Source organism: Ammodytes marinus (assembly GCF_949987685.1).
Source record: "Ammodytes marinus genome assembly, chromosome: 17".
Lineage (NCBI taxonomy): Eukaryota > Metazoa > Chordata > Actinopteri > Uranoscopiformes > Ammodytidae > Ammodytes > Ammodytes marinus.
Genome location: NC_137221.1, coordinates 20814778 through 20827673, shown reverse-complemented (window position 1 = coordinate 20827673; position 12896 = coordinate 20814778). Strand labels below are relative to the sequence as shown.

The 12896-nt window shown below is 39.5% G+C and overlaps 2 protein-coding genes across 2 annotated transcripts; one reads left to right on the top strand and one right to left on the bottom strand.

Moving 5' to 3' along the window:
- Nucleotides 1–1657: 1657 nt before the first annotated feature.
- rpl14 (ribosomal protein L14) lies at nucleotides 1658–5745 on the bottom strand. The gene is made up of 6 exons (XM_080045059.1): nucleotides 5694–5745; nucleotides 5046–5147; nucleotides 4856–4950; nucleotides 4364–4463; nucleotides 3222–3275; nucleotides 1658–1753 (listed from the first exon to the last, which is right to left on the bottom strand). Exons 1-6 carry the CDS (start codon nucleotides 5694–5696, stop codon nucleotides 1694–1696), a joined length of 414 nt encoding a protein of 137 aa, XP_079901185.1. The 5' UTR covers nucleotides 5697–5745; the 3' UTR covers nucleotides 1658–1693.
- Nucleotides 5746–6375: 630 nt separating this feature from the next.
- Nucleotides 6376–10703, top strand: LOC307263695 (uncharacterized protein). The gene is made up of 6 exons (XM_080044914.1): nucleotides 6376–6477; nucleotides 7402–7451; nucleotides 8760–8830; nucleotides 8926–9305; nucleotides 9413–9542; nucleotides 10314–10703. Exons 2-6 carry the CDS (start codon nucleotides 7423–7425, stop codon nucleotides 10325–10327), a joined length of 624 nt encoding a protein of 207 aa, XP_079901040.1. The 5' UTR covers nucleotides 6376–6477; nucleotides 7402–7422; the 3' UTR covers nucleotides 10328–10703.
- The last annotated feature ends 2193 nt before the right edge of the window (nucleotides 10704–12896 follow it).

The window sequence follows — 12896 nt, the reverse complement described above, 5'->3', positions numbered from 1 at the left end:
ATTACTCTGCTTCTTTGTTTTTATTGTTTTTATAATGCTTACTACTGTTTTTTAAAAGTTTAAATGGATGTACTGTGTCCTTGAGTAAATAAATAAAATGTATTATTACAGGTATCATTTCATTGAACATAGCCTAGCATAAGGTACGAACCATAGGTACGAACACACTGCACTCCGCGGCGGTTGGCCGCGCGAATCGCAGGTTCCGCGCCGCGTGATCATATTGGGTCATATTGTGTCCGCCGCACGCCGCCCGACCAGAGTAGCCTTCTCCTACTCTGGGGATATGCTGGCGCTGGTGCTAACCGGTGATGAGAGCACCTGTCTGCTGTGCTGATGGTGCTTTACCCAAGCTAACCGGTACTAACTTGGTTCAAAGCAAAACTCAACGCTGATTGGCTATCGCGGCGCGGCCGGCGGCAAAGAGTTCAATGTTTTCAACATGTTTGACTTTTGAATTTTCCCTCACCAGATGGGGACGGTAGGCTATAAACATTACAAGAAGGGGGCTAGTTTTCTGTACATCTGTAAAATTGTAAAAAAAAAAAAATGTCAAGGTATACAAGAGCAGGATGAATGTCTAATATTACCACATTCATGTATTTAATCTCAAATGACCAAGGGATCAAAACATGCAGTTTTTATGGATTTACATTGAGCTGTTTTTTCTGTTAATGTCAGTGTCTGGATACAGACAGATACACACTTATACCATGCCATCACTAAGAACAGAGCATTTTAGCTGAAATAATTTATTCATGTGGCCTGCAGTGGCAAGTAGCAGAGGAGTGCAATATTAAATGTCAAGCCTGTAATTTAAACCAATGGCAGTCGTGAGAAAACCGATATAATAATTTAATTTTTTTTTAACACTAAAGATAAAACATTTCAAGACAGTGCAAGGAAAACAGCAGCAGGGTCAAAAAGTGTGGTTTGAATGGAAGTCAATGGGGCCAAAACGGCTTGCAGAGTGTGGGTAAAATATACAGTGCATTATACTTGTATTGGCCATTTGTCCTCTATAAAACAATAACTTGAAAATAAAGAAATCAAACAAAACAACGTAATAAAAATGGCCACTGAGGCACTGGGGGGACGAATCGTACGCAGTGTAGGGAAAAAGAGTCCACTGTCCAGTCGGGAACTTTGTGTTTTTGATGGTTTATTGTCTGGATGTTACAAGCAAACAAAGCACATTTGTCTCTCTCCTGTATCTGGTAAAAAACCATGACCCTACCCAGTGCCTATCTAACACATGCCCGCCTCCCTCTATATATAGGCACCTGGTGCGCCACAGCTGGCCACTAATTACAAACAAAAGCATAAATAAACTCAAATTAACTTCAACTAATAATGCAAACAAGAAATTAAACATTAAATAATCAAATTAATCTATATCAGGCCAACAAACTACACAAATGTTTTTATAATTAAATCGGACAACTGAATAGCTCCAACAATACTGTTTATATATGAACTGAGGTTGAAATTCATAAATTGGTCAGAAAACGTTAGCCTTCACCAAATATGAAACCATTTGCATGAACACAGCAAAACCCAAATGTACTGAAAAGGGCCCAAGAAGCACTGAAGGTTAAATAATAGTGTGGCTTAACATCCTTTGTCAAGCATGCAAAGAAAAGAGAAGACACAGATGAACAATTGAACAGGAGATTTATTTAGTGAAAACTTTTCACTTCTTTGCGCTCTCCTTCTGGAGCTTCTTCACCTCGTGCTTGATGATCTTGTTCCTCTGCAGAAACAAAAAGAACAAGTGCATTAATTATTAAATACTTTACTACCATTTACTACATTTGTCGGCCAGTTAGCATTAAGGACAACACTTCAACAGGACTTTTAAACTGCATGTAAACACCTTTATCTGATCTACTACGCACACAAATCGGCACAATAACGGACAAGAGAAGTCGGATAAGAACACCTAGATAACTCGTTCATTGTCGGCATTCTCTCTGCATGTATACAGGGATCGGACATCGCATATCGGGACTTCTCGTTCTGTGCTTGTGTGCCTGCTCGTTATAGGCTACACCATGGGTTATTGCCGGAAAGGAACCGGACGTGGCTCTAAAACCACTTGTTGAAAGCATGGTTGAAAGGGCTACAGCGCCACCTAGCATAGTGGAGACAGCCATGCATCGGACATTTATCCGATTCCTGAAAGGCCATGTATACTCAGACAAGTGACACGGTCCGTTCGAGTGTCTAGTTCGATATATGTCTTAATCCAATCTAGTTGTGCCATGGAAAAGCACTGACTGTCAACGCTTGCTCACTGGCACAAATAAATCTAATTGCCACATGCATGTTATTTGCTGGAGTCAAGTCAAGTTAAGTTCAAAGAGCTCTGATCCCATGTAACAGTTGTATCCAGCAGCACCAGTGAAACTAGCTCACAGAGAATATTTGAGAGCTGGCTTTGTGACATTGTAACTCATCTCACAGAAGCGGACTGTGAATAATCATATTCAGATAAATATATGAGGAGTGATCTTTTTAAAACAGAGGCACTGTACTATAATGTTTAAGTGTTAAGATATTAATGGAAACGGGAGTAAATAAAATGTAAAACTGGCATTTACATGTTCCTCCGATATCAAAATACTTTCCTCGTTCTGTTATTTGGAGGGCTGAGGCTGTGTTTCGGAAAGCCATACTAACGTCCTACTCATACTCATCTTGACTTCAATTTGAGTATGTGACGGTTGGGTATGCAAGTTTGGGCATGCGAGAATATCCCGGATGAGTACTAACTTCCGGGAAGATTTTGGGTATGGATCGATTGGATACTTTTCCTACTCAACTGTCCCACAATGCATTGCGTCTTTTCAAACAAGGAATGTTTTTTTATTATTCTTTATTTACAATTCTGCATTTCCTGCACAACACAGGATTGTATGTTCAAATCTAGTTCAACATGTAACCTGTGGAGGGCGGCAATACGCTAAACAGCGTCTAAACGGCCGAAATCCTATAAGAAGAAATTCTTTATTGCTTGAGTATACTTCAGTGTGAATGTTTGGACGCACCTCACATACACAATCGATCTTTGAGTATGTAGTATATAGCTGTTGAGTATGTAGGAGGTAGGACGTTAGTGTGGCTTTCCGAACACAGCCAAAGTCTGTGTTTTTGCTCTTCCACTAGTCTTGCCTTGTTACCTGCCTAAATGAAGTGAATTGTGTCTTTGTTGCACTTACCATCCTCTTGGCCTTCATCACCTTGTAGCGGTCAAAGTCACCCATTTTGGCCCTCTGCAAAGACAACCAAGAAGATAAGGTCAGGGATACAAACCGAAATGTTTACTTTTCTCACAAGAATCACCTCCGCTCACCACAATACAGTTCTGTGGCTGACCTCCATTTGGCCATATCAGTGTGCAGCATTACTACACAACCCCAAGAAGGTAGGATCATTCAATCTAAGGAGGTGCAGTCAGCAGCATTAAGTATAGAGGAGGAAATAAGGTTTCTGGCATTTACAGCATCCATGCTGACCTGTAACTGATGGTGACGCAGTACATAACACTTTCGATTTAAAAAAAATGTGTTTGAAGGGGAGCTGGGCTGCCTCCAAATAAATGCAATAGTACCTCTACAAACAACGAATAAAACCTTTGGTAAAATATATATAAATAAATTACCTAAATTAAATTAGAAATACAAGACGCCATCATGGTCGGTCAATGTCAAGTGATGGAATAACATTTGTTTGCTGCTCAAATTGACCAGTTCTCTGCAGTTCTTATTTACCATGCTTGTATCCATGGCCTATGCACAAGCAGCACATGTGGTATTGTGTGTGTTTGGTTAACATGGTAAGAAATCTAGTGAACACACCACTGCACCCATCAGCTTTTGGTGCATGCCAACAACTTCAGAACATGTTATAACAGCACTCAGCCGCTCAGATTTCTAACTCGGAAGAGATGGGAGCATATCTCCACCTACCAACTAACAATTTTGTCAACTCAACTACTCCAAGATTTAACATTATACGAGCGATTGGTGGTGTGTAAAATAAATATGTCTGGTGTACAGCAGCAAAGATTCAATGTGTGTATACACATTTTTCAAATCATTTAATTGACAAAGTATTACTTATATCTTCCCTCCAAAATACAGGTAAACTGCAGTGACAAAAAGAGTGGATAAAACTCTTTACAAACAATTGAACTAATTTCCAATATCTAACAAATCTTAAGTTAAACTATAAGCTTTGGAAGCCATAAAAACCCAACAGCAGAACAATGAAACTGCTACTGCTGAAATGATAACTCATATGGCCACATGTTGTAATCGTGTGTGTTGATATTGAACAGGAACTCAAATGTAGCTTTTACCCTCTGTCTGGCCTCGATCTTCTTGGCCCAGCTGCTTTGTGCCCACTTCTGGCTGACCTCAGCCTTCTCCCAGGCCCTCCTCACAAACTTCTGGCGGGCGCTGTGAATCATCAAATACAGTACCGTTAAGTAAAAGACAGATACCAAGACATTGATCATTCCTTATGTGGAACAACTGTATACACAACACAGACAACCGTTTGGACACTCGGAGGCACAGTTAAGCGAGGTGCTCACTGGTCAAATATACAGTTCTTAATAACGTTTAACATTTTATGAATATATCCTGGGAAAACTAAGCGTGCAACCTTTAAAGTCGCTGTCTTGCAAATGCATTCAACCAAATCGACAATGGAAACGACTAAAAGCTAGGAAGAAACCATAGAACAATTGCAAATAAGTTGTGGAATACATAAATCATTTTACTATATATTCTTCATTTAAATGAGCAGACCATCTACAACATTTTTGACAGTAATGATTAGAACTCACCTGTGTGGTACTTTGATGACATAGTCTGTGAGCTGCATGCACTTGAAGGGCATGGCTTGCCTCTTCACGTCTGTGCAGGGACCGTCAACAAGAGCCTGAAAAGCACCGAGGCACACGAAACAGTCAATATCAACGAGAGGAAATAAGGAACGCCAACACTCATCTGACCACCTTTCTTCGGAGAGCTCACCCTGTTTTGGTCGATGACATCTACGATGGCCACCAGCTTGCCATTGTGGGGTCCGAAAGAGATGTAGGCAACACGGCCGATCTCGACGAAGCGTTTGAACACCTGAGGAAAACGCCGGACAAATGCACATTAGAAAGGAGGCTGCCTTATACCACACTGTCTAGACAAATATAATAGACGCACAAATCAAGAAACATTCCTCCGACACAACCTTATGTTAGTTTAGGGGCTTGTAGCATTGCGCCGCACAGCAACAGCTAACGATGGCACATACGTGTCCAGAAGCTAACAAATTGATCTGCGACGACTTGTGTAAGTAAGTGACTTAACTAATAGTTCATATACATGCGTTTCATTTCAACATCGCTCAAAGCGCATGGTATGTGAATGCCGTGGGCACAGTACAAGTGAGATGGGTTTAGTTCACCGATCGGTTCTCGGCCTTTTCCGCCGTAAGGACCACGTTGTAGTGTGGGCAATACAGAAACGTCGTTAAAACTTAAAATAAACCCATATGTCCTCGTCAAAAACTTCGCAAATATGCGTTTGGGTGCGTTAGTAAAACACATAGCCCTCGTTATCCCAAAACAATGGGATATATACAAAGAAATTCGACTTAGAAATGCTAAACTCTCATGGCGAACTCACCATGATGGCAGTCCGGGAGCAGAAAGGACGTTACAGCTTCCGCCTGGCGCTGATACGGCTTCCGCTTATTCGGGGCGCATGCGCAGTCTGTCAGATATATGTAGCCTTTTATTACAGTAGCATCTTTATTAAGCCACTTGGTTTTGAAATTGTTTAACATTCGGAAGTTAAAGTCAAATTAATATGTATCTGATGGGAAAATGCATGTCAAATATGCCAGATAAAAACACAGGCTATGATAAAAACGTATGCGTCACATTTTATGTTGCCTTCACGAGCATTGCGAAGTATCGGAATTACTGCTAACGATGGTTAAATAAAATGGACATCATATACTATCTATGCCTCAAACATAGAAACTACTTGACGTGGAAGTTGTAGACCCAACTAAAAGTTTCTCATGAGTGCTGTTTTGAAAGTGGAGCGCATGGGGCAGGCTATAGGCTACACAAGTGCATTCAAATTGGATGATCTTTGGAACGTAGGCTGCGATTCATTTTTATTTTCACAACTTGACATAATCGCTATGTTTCTGAGTTAAATACACATATAGAAAAAACAATCAGCACACTTTTACCTGATGTATTTTACCCTGCTAGCCCGAGGAAAATTGATAACAAATAGATTACTATAAGCAAGCGTTTGTATGTGCGACATTTCATGAGCGCGTGAAGGCAGCACCGAAGCTCTTTATAGGTCCATGGTAGTGCTGAGGGGAGTGGAAATACCCCATAGTTCGTCTTGACATATTTGTTTTGAAGAAGGACCTCAGTTTCTCCGACAGGTGACGTTCATAATAAGGGCTTTGTCTCAAACTTTCTGCTTATTTATGTCGGATGTAGGATATGTCTACACTTAAAACTAGCCTATTGATTAACATTATCGCTAATTATGAAAACATGTCGTACATTGTTTTGCGATAGGTCCAATAGCTTACTGAAGTAACCTTTTCACATTTCAAATTGTAAAATTGTTGTCAATGGTTTCGTTTCACATTCGAGATTATATGAAAATGGCGGACGTCCGTAGGAAATGCCATAAAAATATTTTTCTGCGGAGTACTTGTTGATAGGAATATTCTACGTAACTCATAGCCTACGCACTAAAGATGTCCTTTTTATTATATTTTCGTAATCATAAACACGGAGGTTCCCAAATTATTTTAAAAACTTAATGCGCGGAAGATATACATGTTCTAATTTTCAGTGCTGTGAGCTGAAGGAAAACGACAACAAATGCATTCAACAGTTATGGGCTACTGAATAATTAAACCAAATGACCCATTATTGATAATTCAATCATTGTCTTAAAAAATATTTATATTTTTGACACTAAAATGCCATTTTAGGTAAGACATTTGTAGTTCAAGGTTAGCTGAATTTTACTTTCATTTTGCAAAAGCTGTTAATCCACTACATTAAATGAAACTCAGTATTTTTCAGGCATTCTTTTTTGGTATTATATAATTGACACATTGTTTGACAGTCATGGAAAAGGATATGACGTGATAAACAAGTCATAATTTTACGTTTAATCAGGAGCTAAAAGGACACTACTGTAATATAGTATTTTGTTGTATTATGTAGGCCTACCTGGTAGATTTTAAGTTCTTTTTTTAAGTTTAAGGATTGCCTAGGTTTTTTGTGTCAGATTCTGTGGTATTATTATTATATGAATGTTAACAAGACAAATGTTGTTTGTTTTCTAGGTGATTGCGATCTGGGACAGAATGGATGCTGGTCCAGTGATGTTCTGCCCGTAAGAACCGGCTTAATTTTCTCTTTAGGGGGCTAAATGAGCTTCATGCCAGACTGTTAGGTGCTATGTTTTATTTTAAACCATTGAAACTTCTTGTTAAAATGTTTGTTGTATTAATTTGAATTCTTTAAAGGAGATTAAATGTTAAGCAACCACAAGATTATAAATTACTGTATATATATTATTTTTTTTCTTCTAACTTCACTTAGTTGTAGCCTATCGTGTCATATAGACATTGGAGTCTGAATGTTACGATTAGATACTGGACCCAAGAGCAGACAGAGGCAGAGTAGGGTTGATGAACAAAGGTTTATTGAAATGAGGTGGGGAAGCTGGTGGTGAATGAATGAGGAAGCCGGGGGGAGACCAAAGCAGGGGAGCTGGAGAGAGTGATCCGTGTAACTGCAGGCAGAGGAAAACAGCGTTAGGATAAAATCACAAAAAACTACAAGAGGCGAGAAAATAGAGCGAGGTAATAATATCAACTGGAGCCAGGCACGCATAGTTACCACAGTAGTGCATGGTACGATCTGGCTACGACAGCAGGGAAGCCTTAGGTTGCGTTCCGAATCGCATACTCTTTCTTTTTTCTATTCTACATACTACATCTGACGATAAAAAGAATCTAGTTAGGATGCAGGAGGCATACTATTGGGACATACTTTTCTCTCTTATTTCATCATAACATTGCGCCTTGATCTTGCCTCTTGCTTTTATATCCGTCGCATCCCCATTTGTTTTCATATGGAGGCTTCGTCGATGTTACGTCACTTCACGTGCGCACTGGATTGTGGGTCAGAATTGCCCAAATAGGATGCACTTTTCAACACTAACAATCTTGGCCACATGAAGTAGGACATCCGGGTACTTCTAACCATCCTAAATCTGGCCATAAGAATCGGGACATCCTAAATCTTTTTTCTACATACTATATAGTAGAAAGTATGCGATTCGGAACGCAACCAGAGGTGAATAGGTGGGTGATTGCTGATGCAGACCAGGTGAGCGGAGACAGACAGGGGGAGTGGCAGGCAAAGGAGGGGAACACACAGCAACCAGCTGATCACGACACTGAAACGTGAAAAGGAACATTTGAACAAGAAGACTCTTTACAATTTAAACATGTATGGTTGTTTCGACGGAATAAGCAATGCATATTATAAATTATCACATGCATATTATGTCCAATGGTCATTATCACTACAGCATATTCTTCTTCAAACGGTCCAGTCGATAGTATACTGCTATAAGCACCAGCTCTTCCTTTAGCTCTGTTTTTGTAAACTCAACCACATTTCTACCTTTCAGGTCGGCAGCAGACAGTCCACTCGGTCATCTGTCTGACATACCTGGTTCCCCTCGGCGCAGTGGAAAAACAGGTAGACTATGCACACATTTACCTTCACCATCATAAAGCTTGCTATGATAAATATTTTCCATTTACCATCAAACTCCTGTCTGGCATGTGTTGCAGGTCCAGAGTACCTGATATGGGTGAGAGATTTTGTGTCCACATATAAACACAAAAACCTTAAGAATACAGCTGGTGCCACATTGACGATAGTAGACCTGGTTGACACAATGTACAGTGGGAAAGATGATGCTCATGTGGTGAATGGCTGGGGGAAATTCTACCTTCAAAAAGAAGTAAGAATGCAAGTCTTCGGGAGAGTCGAGGGGCTCTCGTGCCCGTGTGACCAGCTCGTACTGATGACCTGTGAGGACAAGAAGATTTATGGCTACGATGGAGAGGAGCTGCACGAGGTGGCTTCAACCATGGAGCAGCTGTTTGAGGAGGGAATGACCTATCCAGCAAAGACAAGCTATTACAAAGGGGAGGCCTTCAAAAAGATGGTAAGAAGCTATACAGTTAGGACTCTGTGGACAAGCAATGCTTTGTGTTTGTTGATCCTGATGACACTTCTGACCCTTATGTTTTTTATATGTTCTGATGTGTGCAGACGGAGAATGACTGGGCAAAAGTGAAGAGAAGCCCTGTGGGGAAGAGTTTGGACGAAGCGCATAATAAACTGGTGACAGCGAAAAAGGCCAGATTCCTGGAGAATCTCAAATCCACCAGACAACACACAGGTGGGAGTCTTATCTTCCCGGCAGGGGTCAATCTATTCAGTGAACGTTTTTTTCCCATTGTATAAATTATTTGAATCTTTAAGTGAAGCTATGTGAAGGCCAGATTCAGTTTGCACATATGTGGGTCTTGATGGCCTGTTGAAGAAATACTAATCAAAGCAAGCTTTGAAAAGCAATGTTATACCAACAACCATTGTTTTGTAAACTTCTTGGTTTTAGCTGTCTTGCAGGCCAAAGTACTCCACATCTGAATTTTCAGGTTTCTGCTCACAAACCCTGATTTTGCATTCAGTTCCAGGCTCAATAGTTTACCTTTACACAAAAAACCTCAGGTTTACTAGGTGGTAAGAATTTTGCTCAAAGAGTTTTGTAATGAAAATGGAAGGTCTGAAAAAGTAAGGGAGCAGGACTCTGGACTCTTCAGTTTCTTTGAAACCACTGACATGTTCATAAGTCTAAAGTCAGATGACAGTGAGTCACTAAAGCTGTAGGAAGTTAAGTCAGCCCTGATAGTCTTACTAATTACAAAGCAACTTCCGCCTATTCAGGCTCTCTTTGTGCTAACTGTGAGCTAATGCTTGTGAAAGGGTTCCTTACAAACATCCATTCATATGCTACGTTAACATATCCAGAGCAGGAAACTAACTCTTGACCAAATGGAGAGTTTACTTGAATAAGTTATTTATTTCTGTGTGACACTTTTGTTTATTCTATTTTGATGACCTATCAAATGTTTTCCTTCTCTCTCTCTTACTTCCTGTCCCCTCCCAGGTGTCAACTGCTGATTCGTATTTGTTTAAAATGTGTAAATAATGTGTACATTCAGTGTATAAATGCAGTTATTTTTACCCCAACTTGTTGTTGTTGTTTTTTAGCATATATACTGGCATGAACACTTGGGGTGGCTGTGGCTTAGCAGGTTGAGTAGTTGTCCACAGAATGCAGGGTTGGTGGTTCAAGCCCTGCTTCCTCCCACATTTTGAAGTGCCCCTGGAAAGACATTGAACCCCAAATTTTCTACCGATGGTTAACTTGCACTCTGCATGTTAGCTGATACTATCAGGAGTCTATTGGTAATGGCAATGCAACAATGTTAAGTGCTTTTAAAAACTAAACTGTTTAAAAGTGTTAATGTGTCTGTTATCCTTTTATTCATAAAAATGACCTGATAAATCTGTTATGATGTGTTTTTTCAAATAATGACAAATTGTAGTTATAAATCCAAGCACAAAGGCGACAACTTTTTGAATGGACTTTACTTGAAGAAAGTCAGATTTTTTTTAATTCATAGGGATCCTCCGCTTATCTCATCATGATTCTTGGCCTGGAGGATAGCTCCGCTTCATCCTCTAATAAAAACTGTAATCATACATGGATGTAAGGGGGAAGGGAGGGTAATTTGCGAAGTCAATTATCTTAAATCACATATTTTTTATTTGTGCCACACAAATGCACATTTACATAAACACAAGTACTTTATACTGTCAACCACATTTACATTTTAAAACATATTTGTAAATTGTTTTATATTTATGATCACTTATCAGCTCTTTTTATACTGTAGTTATGCAACATTGTACCAAGGTAAGTTCCATGCAAAAGTCCTGAGTGAAGAGAGATAACTGGAGCCTTATTGTCGGTGTTGTGAACAGAGAAATGAAACTAAATCTTGAGTAACACATCTACATGTGTTTTCGTTCATGTACACTCAACAAAAATATAAACGCAACACTTTTGTTTTTGCTCCCATTTTTCATGAGATGGACATAAATATCTAAAATTCATTCCAGATACACAATTGTACCATTTCTCTCAAACATTGTTCACAAATCTGTCTAAATGTGTGATAGTGAGCACTTCTGCTTTGCTGAGATAATCCATCCCACCTCACAGGTGTGCCACATCAAGATGCTGATCTGACATCATGATTAGTGCACAGGTGTGCCTTACACTGTCCACAATAAAAGGCCACCCTGAAATGTGCAGTTTTGTCTCACAGCAAAATGCCACAGATGCCACAAGCATTGAGGGAGCGTGCAATTGGCATGCTGACAGCAGGAATGTCAACCAGATCTGTTGCTCGTGCATTGAATGTTCATTTCTCCACCATAAGCCGTCTCCAGCAACTTCGCACAGCCATTGAAGAGGAGTGGACCAACATTCCACAGGCCACAATTGACAATCTGATAAACTCTATGCGAAGAAGATGTGTTGCACTGCATGAGGCAAATGGTGGTCACACCAGATACTGACTGGTTCTGAGTCCCCAGACCCCCAATAAAGCAAAAAACTGCACATTTCAGAGTGGCCTTTTATTGTGGACAGTCTAAGGCACACCTGTGCACTAATCATGATGTCAGATCAGCATCTTGATGTGGCACACCTGTGAGGTGGGATGGATTATCTCAGCAAAGCAGAAGTGCTCACTATCACACATTTAGACAGATTTGTGAACAATGTTTGAGAGAAATGGTACAATTGTGTATCTGGAATGAATTTTAGATCTTTAAGTCCATCTCATGAAAAATGTGAGCAAAAACAAAAGTGTTGCGTTTATATTTTTGTTGAGTGTATGTCTCACTCCCTAAAACCCCAAAACACATTAGTTCCTGCATATTATGCCACCAGTCCTAATCCAAATGGGGATAAAGGTCATTTCTTTCTGGTGTACATTTTCAGGACATGATTTTAAATAGTTTTTTTTAATGTCATTGATGAAAAACTTAATGAACTGAAATAACTAAAATCATGTCATATGAACATGAAACAATCTTTTGTATTATTATTTTCAGACTGACTTTGACATAACTCAGTGAGACCTCAAATGGAAAAGATACATTCAGACACCACAATAGAATAATTGGGTCCACCAAACTAATTAAATAGTGGAGAAAATGTGGAACATGTTTTGCCACATATAATGCAAGATTAATTATTATTTAATGTAAGATTATTTAATGCAAGAGTCAAGTTGCCAAATATGCATACACTTTTTTGAGGGAGTTTCACCACCAGCCGCCATGCTGTGTTGCAATCATTAAACATGTACAGTAAAAACAATATACTATATATTTCACCTTTTTTCTTGTGCTTATCTGAACATCACAAGTAAACTGACATCCTGTTATTTGGGTGAGCAGAAAGTCATCATCTAACCGTCTGGTATTTGTGTCTCTGCTCTTCATTATACACTCATTATTATATTTGCAAATACTTCTTCTCTGTTGAATAGTGAATAAACCAGCAATGAAATTATAGTAGAACACACTGCCCTTCACTGTAAATCTTTATATAAAGTACTCTTGTTTGTGAATGGATCCAGTCACTGTTGGTTTCAGTTTCCATATGAAACAA

Bases quoted from the DNA above. Each gene is read 5' to 3' on its own strand.
- rpl14 (XM_080045059.1), bottom strand. The intron at 4,951-5,045 runs GTGAGCTCTCCG...GGTGCTTTTCAG, and splicing joins ATGTCATCGACCAAAACAGG to GCTCTTGTTGACGGTCCCTG. The intron at 1,754-3,221 runs GTAAGTGCAACA...TTGTTTCTGCAG, and splicing joins TGATGAAGGCCAAGAGGATG to AGGAACAAGATCATCAAGCA.
- LOC307263695 (XM_080044914.1), top strand. From the start codon at position 7,423: ATGGATGCTGGTCCAGTGATGTTCTGCCC. The intron at 8,831-8,925 runs GTAGACTATGCA...CATGTGTTGCAG, and splicing joins TCGGCGCAGTGGAAAAACAG to GTCCAGAGTACCTGATATGG. The intron at 9,306-9,412 runs GTAAGAAGCTAT...TGATGTGTGCAG, and splicing joins GGGAGGCCTTCAAAAAGATG to ACGGAGAATGACTGGGCAAA.